The sequence below is a fragment of the Cydia fagiglandana genome, chromosome 11 (genome assembly GCF_963556715.1).
Source record: "Cydia fagiglandana chromosome 11, ilCydFagi1.1, whole genome shotgun sequence".
Taxonomy (NCBI): domain Eukaryota; kingdom Metazoa; phylum Arthropoda; class Insecta; order Lepidoptera; family Tortricidae; genus Cydia; species Cydia fagiglandana.
The window spans coordinates 17296106-17321103 of record NC_085942.1 but is presented as its reverse complement, the minus strand read 5'-3'; the positions used below and the strand labels follow the sequence as shown (position 1 = coordinate 17321103).

General features: G+C 37.8%; 1 protein-coding gene across 1 annotated transcript; it reads left to right on the top strand.

Annotated features, from left to right (window-relative positions):
• The first annotated feature begins 382 nt into the window (after window positions 1-382).
• On the top strand, window positions 383-24555 carry LOC134669109 (trimethylguanosine synthase-like). Its single transcript, XM_063526641.1, has 11 exons — window positions 383-476; window positions 561-705; window positions 1354-1489; window positions 2340-3691; window positions 3758-3971; window positions 4461-4659; window positions 5649-5790; window positions 6864-7024; window positions 19878-20053; window positions 21547-21669; window positions 23364-24555. The coding sequence occupies exons 2-11, from the start codon at window positions 569-571 to the stop codon at window positions 23457-23459; spliced, it is 2736 nt and encodes a 911-aa protein (XP_063382711.1). The 5' UTR covers window positions 383-476; window positions 561-568; the 3' UTR covers window positions 23460-24555.
• The last annotated feature ends 443 nt before the right edge of the window (window positions 24556-24998 follow it).

Genomic DNA, 24998 nt, shown 5'->3' with positions numbered 1-24998 from the left:
ACTTTCCCTTGGTTCCCTGCTGGGGCGTGACTATAAAATTGTGATCTGATAACCACAATAAAGAATAAAAGCGTTTTTGGTCATTTTAGGTATCGTTAAGTCTTTGAAGTAAAATTAAAATTGCAAGAAATGTCGATAGTTTATCGATATGACTTTATCGACATGGCTACAGCAACGTGGGCCTCATTGTTAATCGTACACTAAACAAAAGTGGCAACAGTGACAGCTCGCTGAGACTACGTCTATATATATATTATGTCTATGATTTTAATAAGCCCTTTTGTCTATGCATTCCATTCCATTCTACGTTTAATCTTCACTGAACGCGTAGCCTTATTTCTATCGATTTTGTGACATATCTACATTATTTTGTTAATACGAGAACGAAACGTAACTTCCAGCTCCACTCACGGATTGAAGGCGGAATCTATATTATATTAGTGGATTATTTCGTGAATTGTAATCTTTTCCTGCTGGTAGCTTGCTATATTAATTAATCATTGCATAGTTAGTAGAACTACGCGTGCCTACATTCTCTGAATAAGTATTTTACTTGATAGTTTCAGTAATGATGTCCGGGTATTATGACCAGCACCATCGCTGGGAGCCACTTGCTGAATTCCATTTTAACATTGATAGCGATGAAGACGAACTGTTTGATGAAAATAACTACGTCTACTGCTTATGCAGCAGAGTTTGTATCAGGTATGTCACTTCATTTTCAGTTTTTTTTTAATTACAACAAATAGACCCTTCTGTTGCTTGATTGTTATAGTGATCTCCTGTAAAAGTTGTACTTAAGAACTTCTGCAGCCCTACGCTATCCTACTACATTATAAGAATACATGGTGTATATATATTTGTACAGGAATATTAAGGTAAAAATTTAGCTTCATCTTATGGCTTGGGAGTATGTCATAGGTTATTTTATTAAAATGCTTTCTTTTAAATTAAATGCTTCGTGGAGATGAAATTTCAGTTACAGTCCTTCCTAAATTCAACAGGGCCAATTAAAAAAAAAAAAGATTATGCATGGTTGGGGATAAGTGGCAAAAATAGGTTAAATGGATATTATATTTTTCGCTTTTGAACTATTTTATGTAGCTCTTTTTATTGTTAATTCAATGGATATCTATTTCTTCCTGAAATTATTACTTTTATATTTTGCTTTTGCTGTCAAACTGAACACGAGAACAGCCCATTTTTAGAGCACCGCACAAAACTGTTTTGTTTTTCTGATTCTGGAGTTGGTGCCATAGTAAAATATGCTCAGTATGAGATACTATATTCACCTCGCAATATAATGTGTTGCAAAATATCCTAGCTATACATTATCTTATCAAACCATTGTAGAGATGGTGTAAGAAGACACATAGAGAAGGAAGAAGGTAGTGAAAGTGATGTGGAGCTCCAGGATTCTCAGTTCCAGGAATGGGATGAGTCCCATGTTCACTTTTCCGTTGATACTTCCTACAAGGTGAAGTGTGAGGTAAGGGGTCGTCCGTTAATTATGTGAGGGCTTCAGGGAGAGAATCTCACTAAATCTCATGAAATGACCAACTTAATGTTAGTTCCCATAATTATTTTGATCTAATTTAATGCCACAATTATTATTATTTATTGCCATAATTATTTTGATTTAATTTAATTTGTCTATTAGCCACTTAAATTAATCATAATCATTTATTATTTATGTATTATGTATCTGTTAAAGTCCATTTCAGATTTAGTTTTTAAGGTTCCGTACCCAAAGTGTAAAAACAGGACCCTATTTTAAAACTCCACTGTCCGTCTGTCTGTCACCAGGCTGTATCTCATGAACCGTGATAGACAATTGAAATTTTTACAGATTATGTATTTCTGTTGCCGCTATAACTATAACAACAAATACTAATAAGTACAGAACCCTCGGGCGAGTCTAGGCTTGCCATACGTCCGGAATTGTCCGGACATATCAGGATTTTTGACCCTTTGTCCGGATTGCGGCCGGACTTGGCAAGTGTCCGGATTTTTAGGAATGACCTCATAAAAAAATGTTTACGTGATATACTGCGTAACGAATGCGATGCGGCGCGGGCGCGGGTCGTGCGCGCGTGGTGAGGGGGCTACGGGGTCGGGCGGAGGGAAAGGAAAAGTAGAGCCACGATACAGTAGACCGCAGAGAGCAGCGCGCCGCAGGGGCGTCGTTCAAGCTACGTCAAATCTCTGTTACAAGAAATGTCCGGATTTTTAGAGTGACGTCAGGATTTTTATCAGGACATTTAATTCTTCCATATGGCAACCCTAGGCGAGTCCGACTTGCACTTGTCTGGTTTAATTTTTTTTCCATATCATTACAGAAAGATGAAGGAGCCAGTTGCTACTGCAGCGCATCACACACAGACAACTATTGCTCCACGGATGAGCATGACCCGGCCCAGCTCCATCTGTCCCACGCACTACAGCCCAGCGACAGCGGGGCCGACCTCACCTACCCTGACTGCTTGTCTGACAACTACAAACTAGAAAAGATGGACCAAGACTACCCTCTAACAGAAACAAATGAAAACTATTTCTCCGAAAACACTTGGGATAAGTTCTGGGCGGTCAATGGAGAAAGACTCATATGGGCATCATGGATCAAAAAATACAGTGATTATATAAACCCGAATTATTTGGATGAAAACAACGAACTAGCTATGGATGACCAGAATATACAGAAGCAGCATTCAGCTGATGCTATATTTGAAAGAGAAACTGATAGATTTAAGAAAAACGAAGAGGAAAGTATGAGAGACAGAAAGTTCTCATATGATTCTAAAGTTAATCCGTATAAGAAGAAGAAATCTAATCAGCCTGTAGAGAAGAATGACAAGAATGTAGAAGGGCATAAGGATGATATTTGGTTGCCTATAAGAAGGAGACGGTCGTGTTCTGAAAATGATAGAATGCTCAGTCCTAGGACGATGGCTGGCACAGACTCCATGACCAACGTAACTAAGATCACCCTCTCAAGTTATGACGTCACTTCCAGCCACGTTACGTCAGAATCATCTCCGACAGATGACTACAGTGTATCTTCATCAACATCTGACGATCAGACAAGAATCGCTAACATCGATGAGAATCAAGATCAACCATTATCAGAAGAATTAGACACTGAGCAATATTGGCAGTTTTTATGGAAGAAGCATTTTGGAGAACAGTATGCATTACATTACGCGAACTACCTTGAAAGCCATGCGCAGGAAGAAATACCAGAAATCACGATAGAGACACTTCCTGAGAAAAAAGTTGAAGAAAAACTACTTGACATTGAATGCGAGAACAGCGAAGGCAACTCTCAAGAGATGCCGACAGTTATTGAAGTACAGGCTCAAGTGGACAGAATTAAGTTAGATGATAAAGTTAGTAAATCCAGGAAAAGAAATAAGAAATCAAGTTCTAGATATCTCGGGTCGGTCGGAGTCTTATTACAGAATTTACTTAAAGAGGAGCAGAAGAAAAATCAAGAAGAAACAGACGCTACAGAAGAAGATCAGAATCAAGGCCAAAATGATTCAAATCAAAGTCAAAATGATACTGGAAAAGAGGCAGACACAGTTGATGGAGTAACCATAACTACACCTCAGAATGTTAGTAATAATCGATCAGTCAAAGATGACGGTGACGACGAGCCGCCGGCGGAAAGAGCGGTATCTTTAAAAAGAAGGTACGTAATTCAACCCCCTTAGGAATTTTCGACTTTAAATATTTTAATATCTATTTATATTTCCAGCCACGAATTAGATGAAGACGCAGAAGACACGTCAGAGATAATAAAAGACACGTTCGAAGCGATGGGGTTCTGCCTTAATGCTGGCAGTATGCCGTGCGGGCAGCTGGTGTACAAGAAGCGTGCGGCGCGACTCCGGCCGCCGCGGAGCCGCCGGTACGGAGCGCCGCGGAAGACGTACTTCGACGATGATGGGAACCCTTGTGAAGTGGATCAGGTAACATAAATTAGATTTCGGTTTTACTGTTGAGTAAGCCCTAATCCTCATTTATTTGAAGTAGTCAGTGCAAAACTTGAACCTAAACCAGTAAACTCTGTTTTTAAATCTACATTTCATTCGTGTCTTCAAAATCATTTTACTCAGAATCATTTGTACATTCACGCTTCATACATGAAAAAATGCGTCCCAAGATTTCCTTTCCAGATCGTCACATTTTTGTATAAAAGTTTTTTTATTTGTATGAACGTGACGCTCTGGAAAAATATTTTTTCATACAAAATTATGGGACATTTTTTCATGTATGAGCTGTGAATGTACAAACGCTTCTGATTAAAATGAGCCCAAGAAGTCAATATTTTGAAGACGTGAATGAAATGTACTTTTTTTTTGGAAATGCTCACATACTTCTTTTTGGGTACAATTTATGAAACATTGTACTCAAATTAAGTCTAAATGGGTTAAAAAAAGTAATTCCTTTTACTTCAGGGTCAAGAATCCCACGATGAGAGAGAGATGCAGACAGACGACGAATGCCCCGCTGCAAAATCATCGGACACAGAGAGAGACCAAGTGCCAAGTACGCTGGAGCAGCAAGTAGCTATTGCTGCTTCTATAGCCCTCCCGGACGACCCTGATGATGAGGAACCGGCGAAGAATGCTGAAGAAGTGGTGGTGGATACAACAGGTACATTATATTGATTACAAGCTTTTATTTTGCATGAAAACCGTTGTAGTTAATACACTGCAACATTATGCTGAGGCAAGCTCCTATTAAATAGGAGGAGGAGTGTTAAATTTTAACACTCTTGAATATTTGGCCCTTAAGCCTCGTCTCCATATCGCGCGGCAAACCATCGAACATTGGCTCGCGCGGCAGCCGCGCGCAATGGATACCGGGCTGCCGCGCGAGCCATCGAGTTTGCTCGCGAGCCAGCCCGGTATCTATTGCGCGCGGCTGCCAAAAACGCAACTTAATTGTGTTTAAGTTTGTTAAAATTGTCTCAATGAGGATTATTTGCCTGTTGTAAGAAAAAGACACTCTGTGATAAAAGCTTTTATCAAAAATGAAATTTTTGTCAAAAAACTTTTTTTGTCGTATATTTCCTAAAAATTTGTACCTATTTTAAACATGTCAGAAAATTTATTATCATAATATTAAATTACATAAATTTAAATTACTAAATGACATAAACAGGAATATAAAACTAAAGCTAACTACAATTAAAATAACTAAAAATTAAAATTAAAAATACCTATCAAAATTTGGTGCCTTCGGGAGGGTGCCCAACACGCAGGCAGCGTTCCCGCGCTGGATTGCGATGGCAATTCGCTGCGCGAGAAAGCTGCCCGCGCGGCGGTCGCCCGTTGCCTCCCTCAGCCTTTTCGTGAGCGCCTTGAGGAGCATATGTGCGCCTCTGCCCCACGAACCAAGTGTCTCTGTACTTATTTGTTTGTTTTTCTGTCGAATTATAAGTCTTTCTAGCGCAAACTCTCTTTAGTCTTGTAAAATAAACATAATAAAATTTTTGACAAAAAACATTTTTTTTTCAAAAAGCTTTTTTGTGTCCATTTTTCCTAAAAATGTGTACTTATTTGTTTGTTTTCCTGTCGAATTAAGTCTTTCCAGCGCAAACTCTATAGTGTAATAAAAAAAATTGACGATGTTGTTCCCAGTGGCCAACTCCGAGTCGACAAAGCGCAGACGCCGCCAGAAGAGGCACACGAAAGCCGATGACGTCACGGACATGCCTATAGAGCTGCAGGCGAACCCCAAGATGCTCAAGTACTGGAAGAAGCGACATTCGCTGTTTCACAGGTATCTTTGAGCATCATAGACCTAGTATTACATAGATGAGCTATACGCGTGCCTCCGTGAGGGACAAAACATACGCCAAGCGACAATATTAAAAACACGTTTTAACATTCCTGACAACATACCAAAAGCAATTCTACGTAATTCGGTCGGGTTATTTGTTGCACCATAAACCATACTAAATATTATGTATATGGCGTACTAGAAGAGAGGCCTATGCTCAGCAGTGGGCGATAAAGGGCTGATATGATGATATGAATAAATAAATATATATGCAAGAATTGCACAAGGTGGAATGACGACCTGGTGAAGGTCGCGGCCCGCCTCGCGGGAGTCCGCTGGATACGGGTGGCGCAAAACCGGTAATTGTGTCACTCTTTGGGGGAGGCCTATGTCCAGCAGTGGACGTCCTCTGGCTGATATGATGATGATGACAAGAATTGCTCGTTTGAAGGTGTAAGATTCATTGTCATCATCATCATCATCTCAGCCATAAGACGTCCACTGCTGAACATAGGCCTCCCCCTTGGACCTCCATACGTGCCGGTTGGAAGCGACCCGCATCCAGCGTCTTCCGGCGACCTTAACAAGGTCGTCTGTCCATCTTGTGGGTAGACGTCCTACGCTGCGCTTGCTAGTCCTTGGTCTCCACTCGAGCACTTTTCGACCCCATCGGCCATCTTCTCTGCGTGCAATGTGGCCTGCCCATTGCCACTTCAGCTTGCTAATCCGGTGGGCTATGTCGGTGACTTTAGTTCGTCTAACGGATCTCTTCATTTCTGATTCGATCACGTAGAGAAACTCCGAGCATAGCCCTCTCCATATAGCTCGTTGAGCGACTTTGAGTTTTGAGATGAGGCCGATAGTGAAAGTGAAAGACCACGTTTCGGAGTAAGTCATCACTGCTAACACACATTGATTAAAGACTTTCGTCTTGAGGTACTGAGGTATGTCGGACGAAAAGACATTACGTAGTTTCCCGAACGCTGCCGAACCGAGTTGGATTCGGCGGTTGACCTCTTTCTAGAAGTTTCATTGTATTTTATATTTATTCACTAGATATTTTGTTGGTTCAGGTTCGATGAGGGCATAAAGCTAGACTACGAGAGTTGGTTCAGCGTGACGCCTGAGAACGTTGCGTGGCACATCGCCGACAAGTGTCGCTATGATGTGTTGTTGGACGCCTTTTGCGGCGCCGGAGGGAACACCATACAGTTCGCGCACACTTGCAAAAAAGGTTAGTAAACGTATAGTCTGTATTATTAGGTATTTAGAAAAAAAGTAAATATAATTCTACACTCAAATGGCTTCTTAACTCCTTTCGTCCTGGTGGTCATATACCAACCACCTATTTACATACATCCCCTTCAAAATTGACTAAAAAGTATTTTCCCTTATTTTAGTCATGAATCATTTATGTAAGCCATACACTACTGCACGCTTTTATTACTAAAAATTGTATAATTAATAAAAAATTGTGACACAAAGGGTTAAGTTAGAAGCCTGTTAAGTAAGCTTTTTTGCGTTATGGTACGGAACCCTTCGTACCATACCTTCGTGTTCGTCGAGAAAAAGGTATGGAAGAAAAAGACATGCTGCGCCGATCCCAAATGAATGGGATAAGAGCAAGCGAATGATGATGGTATAGAACCCTTCATGCGCGAGTCTGACTCGCACTTGGCCGGTTTTTTACTCGTATAATTGATATTCTATACCTAGTTTACCTTGTAACTTAGAGAATATAACCAACGGAGTGGTCATTAACAGGCGTTCCCCTCTGTCGAAAAAAGGCGGCCAATGGTCAACCACATCTCAAACACATGTATGGACTGACGTTTATCTGACATGGCTATCTTGATGTTACGTATACATTTGATGTGCCCCTCCCCCGCAAAAAACGGCAGACTATTTTGTACCGAAAATTATAGACATGGCGTCTGTCCAGGCGGACAATAAGAACTCCAGCAATACTTTTATATATTTATTACTAAGTTCACAATATTCAAGTTAAATTACGAAATTATAAAAATTGACTCTGAGCGACGTGCGCGTGCTTCAGAGGTGACTCGCCGACTGGCTGGAGCGGCCGATCGGCCGCGCTCTTCTAGCCGTGTGCTGCGTCCCGCACCCCGCAACCCTTCGTGGCCATCAGGTGCTCGTACAGCGTCTCCGTTGGTTATATCCTCTAATAGTGATAGAGCTTAGCGAAAAGAAACTGCATTTTTGGCAGAAAGCAAGCCGCTTTGCCCAGTGATACTAGGGACCAATCTGAATAATTTCATCCGAGGAAACACAAATTTCATTCACTAGAATTCAAGATGGCGGACATTTTCCAAAATGGCGGCTGCAATATTTAAAAAAATTATAGACACAAAACGGCTGCACCGATTTTGGTTATTTATATATCGATCAATTCGTATTGACACCTGTAATCGAATAAAAAATATGGCATTTAAGAAATTAAAGATGGCGGCCGAATATTAAGAAAATTGTGTTTTTTTTCTTTAATTTTTTTCCTTCTAATTAAAATAGAAACTAAATATTCTATAATATGATCACATATTCTTTAATTTAAATGAAACCTGATAATATTATCTGCAAAATAAAAAAAATAATCTTAACAATCCGTTGAGTAGTTTTTGAACTATACGCATTTCAAAAAGCGCGTAACTGCCGTCCGAAACGGCCCGCTCGCGCGGCTCGCGTCAAAACTGAGAACTTTATTTATTAAAAGGCAAAAAAAGAACTGAAAACATGTTTACTATATTTATTGAGCTATAAATTAATAAATAAATTGTATTTCCGCTAATTATTTGTGACCTTCACGGGAAAAGCTATGGCGGCTGGCGCTTACGTCGCTTAGCACCGGAATAGTATTGGAGCGGCGTTAATAATAGCGTAAGCGCCATCCGCCCTAAGGTACCTATACCCGTGGGTTCAAATTTATTCCTCTTTATCATCTTCGTCCGATGTGTCTGAACAGAAAGAAAAGAAAATTCATATGAAATCAGAACAAAATGTACCTAATATAATTAAATTAAATATATAGAGATGAACTACGCCAAACTGTCCCGTCCTGTCCCGCCCCTCCATTACTATTTCAATGTGTGTAGTATTGAAATAGTAATGGAGGGCGGGACAGTTTGGCGTGGTTTACCTATAAGTACCTTTCGTTTTTGCAGTTGCCTTTGCAAGTGCTGCATTGCACTGTGCAGGGTAGACCCACCCTCTGACACGTGCAGCGCATTGTTTCGCAGCCTTTTTTAGAGCCACAATGGTCCAGATATGATAATTCATGCCATATCTCCCTGGCACCAGACCGTTGCGGTTCCCAACTGCCATTAGATGACTTCCAACCCCAAGAGGATGGCAATGGCACAGAGGCATCATGAAGAATCAGGTTTCATGGGCATATCACCCCATAAGTGGCCTGCTTGATATGTGAGACGGAGCGCGTGTTTATGTAATGCTGCCGATGTTGGTGGGATGGTGGTTACCAATTTATTATTAGTAGCAAATAGCTCCTTGCGTACCAAGTTGACCAACGAATGTGCTATTTGTGGGTCATATAGGTAGCAGGTGAACTTTTCCAGCAAAGCCATTATTTCTTCAGGAAGGCTCTGTAATGGCTGCGATATTTCTTTCAAAGCTGGTGTAACTTGAGGGTGTGACAACCACGTTTTGAAGCAAGACTTCTTTCCTTTTGTATGAAAGTAAGAAGTGTCACACCCTGTAGAGGCGTGAAAGTCACGAAGAGCGGTCGGATAGATCGTCAGGACTCAAAGTATTTACTATTTTATGAACATCGACATAACGGCCTTTATTTGCAGTCCCAGTTAATAGCCATAACTCTTGCAGGCCACTCTCAATTTAAGTTTGATGAATGATATCTATAACACCAAAACATCTGTATCGGAAGACCTAATCAAAATATGCCTAATTCCCTGTTCTCAATTTAAGTTTGATGATATGATTTCAATAACACCAAAACATCTGTATCGGAAGATCTAATCAAAATACGCCTAATTCCCTGTTCTGCCTAATCTTATGAATAGGAACACATGCGGAAGAAGCTGATGGCCGCATCGTACTTCACGCGAAAGATCAGGCAGAACAGGGAATTAGGCGTATTTTGATTAGATCTTCCGATACAGATGTTTTGGTGTTATTTATATCATATAATCAAACTTTAATTGAGAGTGGCCTGCAAGAGTTATGGCTAATAACTGGGGCTGCAAATAAACGCCGTTATATCGATGTTCACAAATAGTTTGCTTTGGGTCCTGACAGATCAACCGCTCTTCGTGGCTTTCACAGGGTGTGACACTATTTCTTACTTCCATACCTACTAAAGGAAAGAAGTCTTGCTTCAAAACGTGGTTGTCACACCCTGAAGTTACACCAGCTTTGAAAGAAATATCGCAGCCATTACAAAGCGTTCCTGAAGAAATCATGCCTATGCTGGAAAAGTTCACCTGCTACCTATATGACCCACAAATAGCACATTCGTCGGTCAACTTGGTACGCAAGGAGCTATTTGCTACTAAAAATAAATTGGTAACGAGCATCCCCCCAACATCGGCAGCATTACATAAACACGCGCTCCGTCTCAGATCAAGCAGGCCACTTATGGGGTGATATGCCCTTATTCTTGATGATGCCTCTGTGTCATCGCCATCCTCTTGGGGTTGGAAGTCATCTAATGGCAGTTGGGAATCGCAATGGTCTGATGCCAGGGAGATATGGCGTGAATTATCATACTTGGACCATTGCGGCTCTAAAAAAGGCTGCGAAACAATGCGCTGCACGTGTCAGAGGGTGGGTCTACCCTGCACAGTGCAATGCAGCACTTGCAAAGGCAACTGCAAAAACGGAAGGTACTTAAACGTAAATCACGCCAAACTGTCCCGCCCTCCATTACTATTTCAATACTACACACATTGAAATAGTAATGGAGGGGCGGAACAGTTTGGCGTAGTTCATCTCTATATATTTAATTTAATTATTTATTTATTTATTTAAGAAACAAACAGTCTTTCATAGTTATATATAACACTGGAACTTTTCTTAAAACTAGACTTACAGTTTCCTTAATGAGAATATTTGAACATCATGTTTATTAAGTAGTTTCTACTTTATACTAATTATATTAGGTATATTTTGTTCTGATTTCATATGAATTTTCTTTTCTTTCTGTTCAAACACATCGGACGAAGATGATAAAGAGGAATAAATTTGAACCCACGGCTGTACCTTAGGGCGGATGGCGCTTAAGCTATTATTAACGCCGCTCCAATACTATTCCGGTGCTAAGCGACGTAAGCGCCAGCCGCCATACCTTTTCCCGTGATGGTCACAAACAATAATAGCTCAATAGTGGGACCGGATTTTTGCACTAAAAGTTTTGATAATTCTAAAGTTGAAAAAGTGATACTTATCTGATATAGGACATATTTTTAAGCATATATGCTATATATGATGAAAAGTTAGAACGAGCGTTAGATATAAATTAGGTATTTATATATTTTTAGTAATGATTTTTTAATATTGAATTAAAGTGCAATGTTTAAGTTCCATTGTTTATAATATGTATGACGCTTTATAATGTAAAATTATTAGAATTTTTTTTAACGTGCTTCTTTGTCAAACTACAATTAGCTTATTATTTTGTCGATATTGAATTAAAGTTTAATAAATCCACAACAACATATCTAAATTTATAAGTTAATAGGCAAGCTAAAAAGCTAGAAGAATAAGATATATGCTTTAGAATTAATATACGTTTTTTGTCCTATAAGATCTAATATTGAATTAGAGTCTGTAAAAATAAGTCTATTACTATAAAATAATATACGCAGCCATATTATGGAAAGTAAGAAATTTCTGTGTGTAGCTTGCATTGTAATAGTAAAATCTAGTTAAAAAGGCGCGAAATTCATACATACGCCGCGCTGGTCCGTCAGTCGCCGGCGCGGCGCTCGAGTGCCTATCATAGCCTACCTATACCTCGCCCCTCGCCCCACCTCCCGCTCAGTAACACTGTCTGTCTTTTCTTATCATTCATTTGTTTGTTTACCGTGCACATAACTATATAAATTAGATGCGGACATTACGTGAAATTAAAATATCTTATTAAGTAAAAATACCTACAGCTGGTCAATCAGATCTTGTCAGTAGAAAGAGGCGGCAAATTTGAAAAATGTAGGCGCGAAGGGATGTCGTTCCATAGAAAATTTGAATTTCGCGCCTTTTTTTAGTGACAAGATTTGCTTGACCAGCTATATTTCATTATCTTGACTAATATTGTAATAAAAATGTACAAGATATTCACAACTATTTTTTACTATACATAGTTTGTCAAAGGACTGTCTCATTTCAAACATAGACAGGGAGAATCATCATACTATCTTTGACTTACACTAGTACTAGCACCCAAAAGAAAAGGATGAATATAGTTTATCGTTTTTATTTACTGACAAATTGGTTTGACCAACTATACCTATTTCTGGTTCCTATTGTCATGTCCTGTCCTATTCAACGTCAATATCATAATATGTATATTATAAACCAACTGATCAATATTACACGGTATACATCCTGAATATACAATAAGGTAAGTGGCCTCACTTACCTTATTGTATATTCCGTGTGGGCCGTATATGCCTATATACAGCCCACCTTAAATTAAAATGTTTTTTTTTTTTAATAAACAGGATATGAAGTATGAGAAACTCACTCAAATAGGTTTCTCATTTATTTAAGTTTCTTCATTATACCAAAATAGTTATAAAAATATTACGATACTCTTGGAAAATATACCTTTTATAAAAGTCCTATTATGGGCCTTATTGAACACTACCAGTGTATAACTTTATCCCGCAAAAAATAATCATTTTGACAGTAGGTAATAACAGATTTTATTGTTTTTAACTTAAGAGTTAGACATATACAAATAACAATATTTGATACTTCATAACAGGAGGATTTATTTATAATAAGTGAAAATAATTATTTTGGGTCTTAATAACTAAAGATATAAAAATTGTCTAGTTTACGCGAAAATAGTAGGTAACTAAACATAAATCTTTATTAGTTACAGTAGTCTCATCTTTTAACATCTGGGGGCACGGCAGTGCCCCCGCCAAGACGAGAAGAGCGCAAGGGCACTATCTACCTTTTCTCGAAGCGCTTTGTCGTTTTTTGGAACCCTCATAACTTGGGGTTGGATTATACCAGATAAACAAAGTTCTCGGACTTATTAAGCATATCAATTGCATAGCTCTTATACTTTAGATTTTAGTCATATCTAAAAACTTCGATTTCGTCACTGACTCACTCATTTGATGATCATCAATACCGAGTACTTCCTGAAGTCCTCTAAGAAGCTGAAATTTGGTATGTAAGATAGTTTTAGTACACAAACAACAAATAAATTTAAAAAAAAAATTATCCCTAAGGGGATGAAGATGGGGTTTAATTTTGTATGGGAAATCAATAATCGCTGAACCGATTTAGTTGAAATTTGGTATGTAGATAGGTATTGTTATGGGGAAGGATATAGAATAGATTTCAACCTCAAAGTTTACCCTTACGGGGTGAAGGCAGATTTCAACCCCAAAGTTTACCCTTACGGGGTGAAGGGTTTATATGGGGAATCAGTAAGAAGTACATTGTGTAACAGATGCCCCCAGATACTTATTTCAGGATTTTTAATAGTAAATCACCCCCAACCCTTTAAATTAGGGGATGGAAGATTGTCATAAACAACTTACAAAAAGAAGTGAAATCCCATCAAAAACATTTTGATGTAAAATGTTGCCCAAACGAAACCATAAGGCTCGCACTGTCAAAAAGTTATCAGATCTCTTGCCAAGCTTCTAACTCTACAAGCCCTCTAACTTTACTAGCTCTACACCAAAAGTGTGTGGCTTGGCCGTTTCGTTTCTACAAGAACTATTGTATGTAAGTATAATACAAAAACCGCCCAAATGCGAGTCGCACTCGCGTTCCAAGGGTTCTGTACATTACACAATTTTTAACAATATATTTTTTTTAGAGAAAAGTGAATAAAATGTCTTTAAAAAACCCGTAGGTATCGGAAAACTAGGTACTTAAGTCCGACTCACGCTTGACTGCACATTTCTAATAGGTTTTCCTGTCATCTATAGGAAGAGAGCTAATGTGTATTTTTTTCATAATTTTAGACCCAGTAGTTTCGGAGATAAGGGGGGGGGGGGGGGGGGAATGGTCATTTTTTGCGTATTTTCTTAAATAACTTCTAAACTATTTATTTTAAAATTATGAAAAAATATATCTGAGATTCTTACAATGAGCCCCTTCGTTTGATATATATATATACAGGGTGATTCATGAGACGTGAGCAGGACTAATCCTGCACACTCAGTAACTGATAATTGACCGATCACCGTCGTATTTAGGTGAAACAACCACAACTTTTCCTCTTTTTTTACTTTTTGGCGAGGGCAAATTTAATTCTCTACAATCATGGTCACCCTACAAGACCTAATTAATAAACATAAAACCTCTTTAACCGTAATGACAGCATTATGATTACGAAGAAAATAAACTGTCAAACTTGAGTGAGATACGAGTTTTCAAAAGTAACCAGACCGTGATGACATTAAATTTGACACAGAATATCGATAGTTTACTATTCTAATTGTAGGGTGACCATGCATGTCGTAAATAAATTAATAACTTTTTTTTTCAACACGACTAGAAAATTAACGTTAACCTCACTAATACTGATACGAAACAGTTGCTTATAATTTACGAAATGCGCAGTGTTAGTCCTGCTCACGTCTCCTGAATTACCCTGTATATATATATTTTTTTTTTATTTATTGAACAATAAGCTAAATAAAGTACATTATTATTACAAGACCCATCGTGGGCAAAACCTTGAGGAGGTTTGTATGCCGATGGGGAGTTCGAGAAAATAACATGACAATATACATATCTATCTTATACTAATTAAAATTCTAACAAAATTCTCTTATATCAATTCATATTCTAATTCTCTTATATTAATTATAACAAGATATAGTTTTTTTTAATTCTATTTATCATTCATCTCAAAAGTGACCCCTTTATTTGAATTTCTATTATTTACTTTACATGTATGTCCTTGGGCTATAGACTTACATGTGTATACCAAATTTCAACTTATTGGTGCAGTAGTTGCGGAGCAAATAGGCTGTGACAGACGGACAGCCAGACACACGAGTGATCCTATAAGGGTTCAGTATTTTTCCTTTTGAGGTACGGAACCCTAAAAATAATGAATTTAATAAATTTTTCACCTTATGCCCATGTGGCGGTAGCGAAACAGCCAAGCCACATATTTTGACTAAGGTGTAGAGTTAGTGAAGTTAGGGCTTGTAGAGTTTGAAGCTTGGCTCGACAAGAGATCTGACAACTTTTTGACAGTGCGAGTCTTATGGTTTCGTCTTAGCAACAAAATTTACATGAAAATGTGTTTGGTGGGATATTTTTTTACAGTATAAATATTTATTCGTAACAGTAAGTATTATCTTTTAACATAATTTTTACAGTACATCTGGTGCTACATTACGACCGGTGCTATAATAAGCACGTTAAAACACTCCCTTTGACCGTGTTTCAAAATTCGTCACTCGTTGCATAATATCTATTTTTCGCAATTCTATCGTAAAAGAAAAGAAAACTAACGAAGAGGTTTTACGCATACGAGGGCCACACTGAAAGTTTTGCGTAACTTTTGAATAAAATCATTTATAACCATAATAATACATTTATTGCTTCTCAAAATGTTTCCCTTTACATTCTATGCACATATTCACTCGCTCGGACCATTTTTGGAAGCATGAGGCCCAATCACTTGACTGCATGTTTTCGACGTGGTGATGAAACGTAGTAACTGCCTTATCCGGGGTCTTAAATGTCAAACCCCAAATTAAATCCTTAATTTTGGGAAATAGATAGAAGTCACAGGGTGCAATGTCTGGATTATAATCCGTATAAGAGACATTTTCCACGTTTTCGTAATTAAAAAATGTTTTTGCCTTTATTGCGGTATCGGTGGACGCATTATTATGACGCAGGAGGATGCGGCTTCTCGGTCGTCTCTCGCGGTCTTTTTCAATGACTGCGGGCACACAAATGGTAGTGTACTACTCAGTATTTAACGTTCTTTTATTATTTAAAAGTACGGTACAAAAAAGTCGCGTTTAAAAAAAACAGACGATCAAAATGTTTGGCAACGCTTTTGGCTTGTTGAACTTCTATGGGCCTCCTGTCACCTTCGAAAGACCCATTGACTGGACTAATGCCTTTTTTCCGGATCGTAGCAGTAAATCCAGGTTTCATCTCCTCTAACGATGTTATATACAGCATTTGAACTTTCTTGCTTATACTTACGCAGCATTTCTCGGCACCAGTCAAAAAGTACCTGTTTTTGGACTGAAGTTAATTCGTGAAGAATCCAAAGACAACTAGGCTTCCCGACTTTTAAATATTCTTGTAAAATCTTTTGTATTTGTCTCATACCTATCCCTAATTGTCCTCAAATTTCGTCATAGGTGATTCGTGGGTTTTCTTCAATGAGTCGTCTCACAGTAGCCACGTTTCCTTGAATGATCGCCGTGGACGGTCGACCTTCACGAAAATCATTATCTAGAATAATACTGTCTCTACTAAATTCACCATACCAACGCCTCACGATGCTCAGATGTGGTGCTTCAATCCCAAAAGCATTTTGAAGGCAAGCACTACACTCTTGCGGAGTAAGCGAACTTTTAAAATCATAACAAAATCATAGCTCTAAAAATATTTTCGCGTTAAAGCCACGTTCAACGCACTGACTTACTTTGACAAGCCATTAAAAACAAAAGACGATCGATTTGTCGCCAACATTTGTCACATTCCATAATCAAAAGCCTGTATTTTTTTTTTAATATACAATTCATAATTTAAATATTTACCAGTGGCCAGTAGTGCAAAACATTCAGTGTGGCCTATGTAGTAGGAGAGAGGAGGAGTTTGTTAAGAACTATAGACAATAGAAGAGGAAGGATGCTTGGGCACCTGATACGATACGACGAATTTATCAAAAATATCATAGAAGGGAAAGTTGAAGCAAACAGGAAAAGGGGAAGACCAAGGAGAGCGTACATGGATCAAATAAAGGAAAAGATCAACGTCGTGTCGTATCGGGCTGTCAAAGAGAAGGCGGAGGACCGCCAAACATGGAAATTGCTCCACCGACAAGAGTCATACTCTTAAATATATGATGATGATCGTAAATACCTACCTATGTATTAACAAAAAAAAGTCACTTGTAATTAGTTACTGCCTTTAAAAAGTATAAGTGCCTCAATGTTATTAGACTTTTTGATTCTTTAAAACGTCTTTAGGTCAATAAAGCAAGTGAAAAATTATTAGAGTTAGACCAAGAAAAGTCTGCAGCAATTTTGACAGCCCACGCAGTGCAAGTGTTATTTATAAGTCATAATTTCATAGAAGTTTCTTCAAATCGACCTTATTAATTAGAGATTAAAAATATTGAAAATTATCTTAAAATATTTTAATCTAATATTTCATCTCATACGTTCAATAAGGCCCGGGACTAGACCTTTTTACCTGCACTGACAGTGGGCCTTCTTAGCAACAAGTACAAATTCAGAATAATTGGGAATAATAGGGAGCAACTGCTATTTTTGAATGCTGGGCCTTGTTACCCGCCGGGCCTCATATGCCTGCACCTCACCTACCTTATTTATTTGGTTTACAAGGGGAAAAGTTGTTGATTAACCGCTCGTGCTAATATTGATACCCAAACAAGGGAAACATTTTTTTTTATTAAATAGGAGGCAAACGAGCAGACGGATCATCTGGTGGTTAGCGATTACCGCCGCTCATGGACACCCGCAACACCAGAAGGGTTGCAAGCGCGTTGCCGACCTTTAAGATGGGGGTCTTTGAAGGTTTGAAGGTCGTATCGGACAGTTCATTCCACAGTTTGGCTGTGCGAGGCAGGAAGCACATTCACAAATTCAAACATTCTAAAATTGAACCACGAGCGTAGCGAGTGGTTCGTAAAGTTGAAACTTGAGCGTAGTGAAGGTTTTAAGGGACGAAGGTTAAATAAAATTTTCACCACATCAGCTCGTAAAGGCCCTCTTGATTGTTCGTAACGGATAAGAAAAGTGGCATTTAATTTGATGCAAATTTTGAGTTGTTACCGTAGGTAAATTGGATCAGTTGGTTGGTAATATTGACTTTAAAATGATAAATATTGAATAACATCAGTTTGAAATTGATTTTATGATAAAGTAAATATTATCGGAGATGATCGCTCTTAAAAAAATATATGTCGCTAGTCATTTATAACCTAAAAGCGCCAAATTACGCAAAATTATATTGAAATGACACCTGTGTATTGAATTTGAAGAATACTTTAACAAGGGTAGTTATCTGTATGACAATGCACCTAAAATAATGTTCAAATGTATCTATTATTTCTATACTTAACACGATAACGAATTCTACGTAAACGAAACCGCGGGCAATCCCTAGTACATATAGAAATAAATAAGGGAAGGTAAGTTTCCATTAGTGTACTGTGTAAAATAACTATTTACCATTGATAATAATTTTATAAACGCTTTGCGTATTTTTAAGGGCACCGCGCTAACCGCTAGCCCGCGACCGTCGATCGCTGCCTCCTGCCACGGCGCACAGCGCGGCGCGCGCAAACGCCGCGCGTTTGAAATGTAACTTAATATAAGCTCGGAATGCATACTTACGTATCAGTATTTAGTGTCGCCGTGATTTTATATTTCTAATCTTTTGTGTGAGAAGTAAGATCTTTATTATGACCGTGTAATATTAACTCTACAAACTTTAATTCAATATTGGCTATACTGCTTAACGAGAAATCAATATCTAGACAAGCACATTGTCTACATTTCTAACTTTTTACATGTATACTAAGTTGATAGATAATATCGTAATTTTGCAATATCAGCTACTCTAATTCTATATTTACATTATAATTCCTGTTTTTACGTTCACCAGAAAGCAGCTGTTCCAGATTTCTAAAAACCGAATATTGTGAATAAATTAAAGTGTTATTGAATATGTTAAAGTTTTTTGTAACTTTAATTTTATATTTACATAGTTATTTAGCAAAAATTGAAAATTTAAATATGGCCGAACGCTCCACCTAAAATTTTCTAACTTTTTACATGAATGTTATTTAACATGCTTACAATAACATATCAAAAAAGAAAAAACTTTAATGTTATCAAAACCCATTTTTGTTCCACCGCTGGTCTATAAGCGGAAATACAATTTATTTATTAATTTATAGCTTAATAAATAAAGTAAATATGTTTTCAGTTCTTTTTTTGCCTTTAAATCATCAAAATTCTCGGTTTTGACGCGAGTCGCGCGAGCGGGCCGTTTCGTACGGCAGTTACGCGCTTTTTGAAATGCGCATAGTTCAATAACTACTCAACGGATTGTTAAGATTATTTTTTTATTTTACAGATAATATTATCAGGATTCATTTAAATTAAAGAATATGTGATCATATTATAGAATATTTAGTTGTTATTTTAATTAGAAGGAAAAAAATTAAAGAAAAAAAACACAATTTTCTTAATATTCGGCCGCCATCTTTAATTTCTTAAATGCCATATTTTTTATTCGATTACAGGTGTCAATACGAATTGATTGATATATCAATCACCAAAATCGGTGCAGCCGTTATGTGTCTATACTTTTTTTAAATATTGCAGCCGCCATTTTGGTAAAGGTCCGCCATCTTGAATTCTAGTGAATGAAATTTGTGTTTCCTCGGATGAAATCATTCAGGTTGGTCCCTAGTATCACTGGGCAAAGCGGCTTGCTTTCTGCCAAAAATGCAGCTTTCGATGTAAATATCGCCGTAAGCCCTACTACTATAAGCCTTGTAAGTTAGGTACATCATTGTTAAGGGGAGCGACCTTGCCGGATATTTCAGAAAAAAATATTTATCTGTACTGTAATGTATGTTGTGATTGATTTCTACATATTTTTCTACACAGTGATAGCTGTAGACATCGACCCAGCGAAGATCGCGCTAGCCCAACACAACGCGGAAGTATACGGTGTGGCGGACCGCATAGAGTTCATTGTGGGGGATTTCTTCAAACTCGCGCCGACGCTCAAGGCGGATGCTGTGTTCCTGTCCCCGCCGTGGGGAGGTCCATCGTATTCGGAGGTAAACTTGGTCACTATTCCTACAGGTTGCTTATTTTGAGACACTACAATATGTAAAACAAAACAACCTAAATTGCCTCGTTTTGTTGTTGTAGAATTTGATCAGTCGGCAACTTAACCATTACCTGCTAGAACTCAAGCTAATGCAAAGCCTTTGTAAATCTAATCAGTTGTTTTAACCCTTTTCTTGACAAAAAAAACAACGGGTTGCACTCTGGGAGTGCCGACAGAAGTGAAAACTCAATGACTAGTCTAAAATGTCTGCAGCACTATGTATAATTGACCCATCCTCCTTTCTATTGAAAAACTTTAGTTCCGAAATTGCTGGCAGTGAGCTTAAATTTGTAGCGTTAATTGTTTATAATTCGAATAGAAATTGTAAAGTTACCTTGCAGACCTCGCATCTAAATATATTTGCTCAAGATATTTTGAGTTTTATTCACCAGTACTAGAGTTCACTTTTATTAGCGATTTCATCAAGATGTAGCTTTATTGAATTATATTTGAGTGATATAAAGTTAGAATGTAACTGTGAGATCCTCGTATTTCAGTCCGTACAAGATTAGAACAGCTTTATTGCTTAATATAAAAGTCCAGTTTTAAATAATTGACCTGATTATGATACGTTATGACTAAAGTTCTTTGGTAAATAACATTGTCCGTGACACATGACGTCAGCGTTATGTTACGCGTTACGCTGAATCATATGACCGTAGTTCTGTAGAAAGCGACCAACTATTTATTTTTGTCAAAGTGACTTAGGGGCTATCCATAAATTACGTCGTTTCAAATTAGGGGGGGGGGGGGTCTGGACATCGGATGATGGTAGCATGATGTAGGAGGAAATGGGGTGATTTGAAGCATGATTTTTGGATGATTTTAGGGGGGGGGGGTCCAAAATCGTCCAAAATCGATGACGTAATTTATGGACAGCCCCTTACACCCTAACTCAGTGGCTTTGATCGCTTTCTGTATTGATAAAAAATTGAGTTGGTCGTTTTCTGCATAACTACGGTCATTTTTCCCCCACCTCAAAAAGTGCTCAGCGCCGCTAAAGAAGTTTTCACTTCAAAAATGATGAGATCAAGCGTCAATGGCGCCTAAAAGGGTTAAGATAACTGAAAGCTTCATGTGCTGTCCGAAGTACTCAACATCACTAGGTACGAGTAATCATACAGAATTGTCTTCCATTACATGTCATTATGTTTCCTTTTTGTTTTGTAATAATCTCTTGAACCCTTGACTTCCTAGCCTCCTAAGGCCCAACCGTACAAATGAAAAATATAAATATCCCATGAAAATTTTAAGTACAGGTTAAGGAAATACCGAACGAAACAAAGCAAAAGCGACTTTGTGCCAATTGAGTACGATTTCAATTTCATTTAACTGAAGAGGTACTATAGGTAGGACCTTGCGAGTTAGGAGGTTAGACATGGCCTATTGTCTTATGCCTCTTTCCAATGTGTCTTGCTACAAATTGTTTCTTGATTCCAGAGTGAGGAATACGACATCGAAACTATGCTAGAACCCAAGCCTGCGTCCTCTCTCCTATCGGCGGCCCGCACCGTCAGCGGCAACGTGGCGCTCTACCTGCCTCGCAACACTCGCACTGACCAGGTACCATCACCCACACTGTAACTGAACGTTTCTATTATTTTTTGCCATTTTTATATAGTGTCCTTTTTAGGGTTCCGTACCCAAAGGGTAAAACGGGACCCTATTACTAAGACTTCGCTGTCCGTCCGTCCGTCTGTCTGTCACCAGGCTGTATCTCACGAACCTTGATAGCTAGACAGTTGAAATTTTCCCAGACGATGTATTTCTGTTGCCGCTATAACAACAAATAGTAAAAACAGAATAAAATAAAGATTTAAATGGGGCTCCCATACAACAAACGTGATTTTTGACCAAAGTTAAGCAACGTCGGGAGTGGTCAGTACTTGGATGGGTGACCGTTTTTTTTTTGCTTTTTTTTTTGCATTATGGTACGGAACCCTTCGTGCGCGAGTCCGACTCGCACTTGCCCGGTTTTTATATATTGTGTCCTTTTTTGCCACTTTTGTGTTATTTCTACTTAGAATCACGAGCTCTTATAATGCAATACGAAATAACTATTTTTTTAAGAGTGACCCAGGAGAAAGTAACCGTGGCAACTACAGTCCGTTTTTTTAGCATTAGAAAGAACTTCGTAGAAGTAAGCTTGTGGTTCCAAATCCGGCACTATTAGCGGTAATAATTTGAAGTAAATTATATGTATTGACCATGCTTCATTAGATAATTCAATAATTATTAACAATTAAAGAGCCTGATAAAAACTGCACACTTACTTCTGTGGAGTTCTTTCTAATGCTAAAAAAAACGAACTATAGTGACAAGAAAAAGTTGACTCACCTAACTGTCCCTCAGGGGACCTTATTACAAAAGGCATCAGGTCCACCGATGGATAATAGCGTGCTGCTGTTTGTGCAGACAAAAATCTCGGTGTTATTTTATTGATAGGAAAAATTAATGCCATAGAAATTAGTTTAAACAATAGCTCGCGACAAGACTCCCTGAGTCTAAATGCTTCCTAGAGTTCCAGAAAAATATAAGAATAGCTAATTAAAAGTAATCATACAGTACGGAACCCTAAAATAAAATCGTCAGCTATAACAATGGGGTATTTTCCTACTAGTCAAATCAGTTACTTTTTAGGGTTCCGTACCCAAACGGTAAAACGGGATCCTATTACTAAGACTTCGCTGTCCGTCCGTCCGTCCGTCTGTCCGTCTGTCGGTCACCAGGCTGTATCTCACGAACCGTGATAGCTAGACAGTTGAAATTTTCACAGATGATGTATTTCTGTTGCCGCTATAACAACAAATACTAAAAACAGAATAAAATAAAGATTTAAGTGGGGCTCCCATACAGCAAACGTGATTTTTGACCAAAGTTAAGCAACGTCGGGCGTGGTCAGTACTTGGATGGGTGACCGTTTTCTTTTTGCATTTTTTTCCGTTTTTTTTTTGCTTTATGGTACGGAACCCTTCGTGCGCGAGTCCGACTCGCACTTGCCCGGTTTTTTAGAACTGTCAAAACGATTTGCTAATATGGAATTTACGTGAAACATTACATCGTGACGTTACGGTCGACTCACCTACTTTTTATACTTCTATCCGATTTATTAAATAGAACTTGTGTTTAAAACTAACTCGTACCTGTGTTTTTCTAATAATTATCTGGTGCTTTATTTCATGTATGGTGTAAAATAATTTATTTTAATTACAGTATAAGTAATACCCTATTAATTGATTGATTGTTGATTGTTCCAGATCTTGTCGCTCGCTAAGGAGGTAGGCGGTTCCGTGGAAGTGGAACAGAGCTTCTTGGACCGGCGGTTTGTCGCTATTACAGCCTATTTCTACTGATTCATATATATTCTACATCAGCCATTCTCAAAGTGTGTTCCGCGGAACCCTAGGGTTCCGCAAAGCCTCTGTTGGGGTTCCGTGAAAATACTTGTAATAATAAGGAAAAAACCAGCACTTCTATAGGTATATCTGGTCCACAGTGACGAACGAAAATTTTTAATTTTGGGTTTCGTCAAATATTTCGCTTTCCAAAAGGGTTCCGTCACCAAAAAAGTTTGAGAACCGCTGTTCTACATTATATAGGAAGAGAATCATATTTAGAAATGTATCTATCAGAAAAGAGGACAATGAAACTTGCAATAAGTTAGAAAAATAATATAAAACCGCCTGTTTTGTGGCAATAAAGAGCAGTTTTTCTGTCTAATAAGTTGGTCTATATATCAATTTAGCTATTCACACAAATAGGAATAGGGCGTGGAAGCTGAATGAGCATCGATCTCCCATAATCCTAGTATTTTATTATATTTCTAATAATATATCATTGTCTTTCCAATAATTCTTTTATCGGTTACAGTTACATTATATTTTCTTTAGATTTTATAGTGTTTACGTGAAACATTATTGCAATAATATTTGATAAAAAATATTGTATTCAACATACTCATTAGAAATGTAGGTAGGTCTCTGCATTTAGACCATATGTTATATACGGCATTTATAGTTATTTAAATGTACAATAAATAAGTACTTATGTCAATTTCTCGTGCGTGGATTTAAATATAGCATCATTGTGAAATTCATCACATGCTGAATTTTCTTTTCCAAAAACATGATTCAAGAATAAATAACACAGTTTTTCAAGTTTATTGTTCCTGACAATTTTCGACTCTTACACATATTACCTATATGTGAAATTCATTAATATATTGCCATAATTTGAGGGTATATGTAGCAATAAACTAGCACAAAATATATATTGAATATGGGATTCACTTTGTGATAAATAATTTAATATTTAGCACAATTATACGCCTATATATAAGTCAGTAGATTCCAGACTAATACTGAATGGCTGGATATAAGAATTTGTGTGATTTATTGCCTATGTAAATAACTGTTAAGCGAAATACATATAATCATTATTCGAACATTGGCTGACAGTTTCATTTTTAAATTTCTTCATCTGTGATTTGATTACATTACATGTTATGTACCATAATGGATGATGGTTCACACAGTTAATTGGCAATTAGGTACATTGCCCCTACTTATAAATTATTTCACACCATGCACAAAATAATTATTAGAAAAACATAGATAGCAGTTATTTCGAAACACAATTTCTATTTAACACATTCACTGCCCCCAACGCACATGTTCGGTCACCGTCATATAAGTGTTCCTAGGCCACGCCCCCTGGCAGTGAATGCGTTAAAAAATCAGATAGAAAAATAAAAGTAGGCGAGTTGACTGTGATGTCACTGTTGGCAAATCGTTTGAAGCCGATTTGACTATAGTAGGGAAGTACCCAATTCATAAGAGACTCTGAAAAACGCGTCATTTTGATACCATACCCATAATTTAGGACCAAATGCG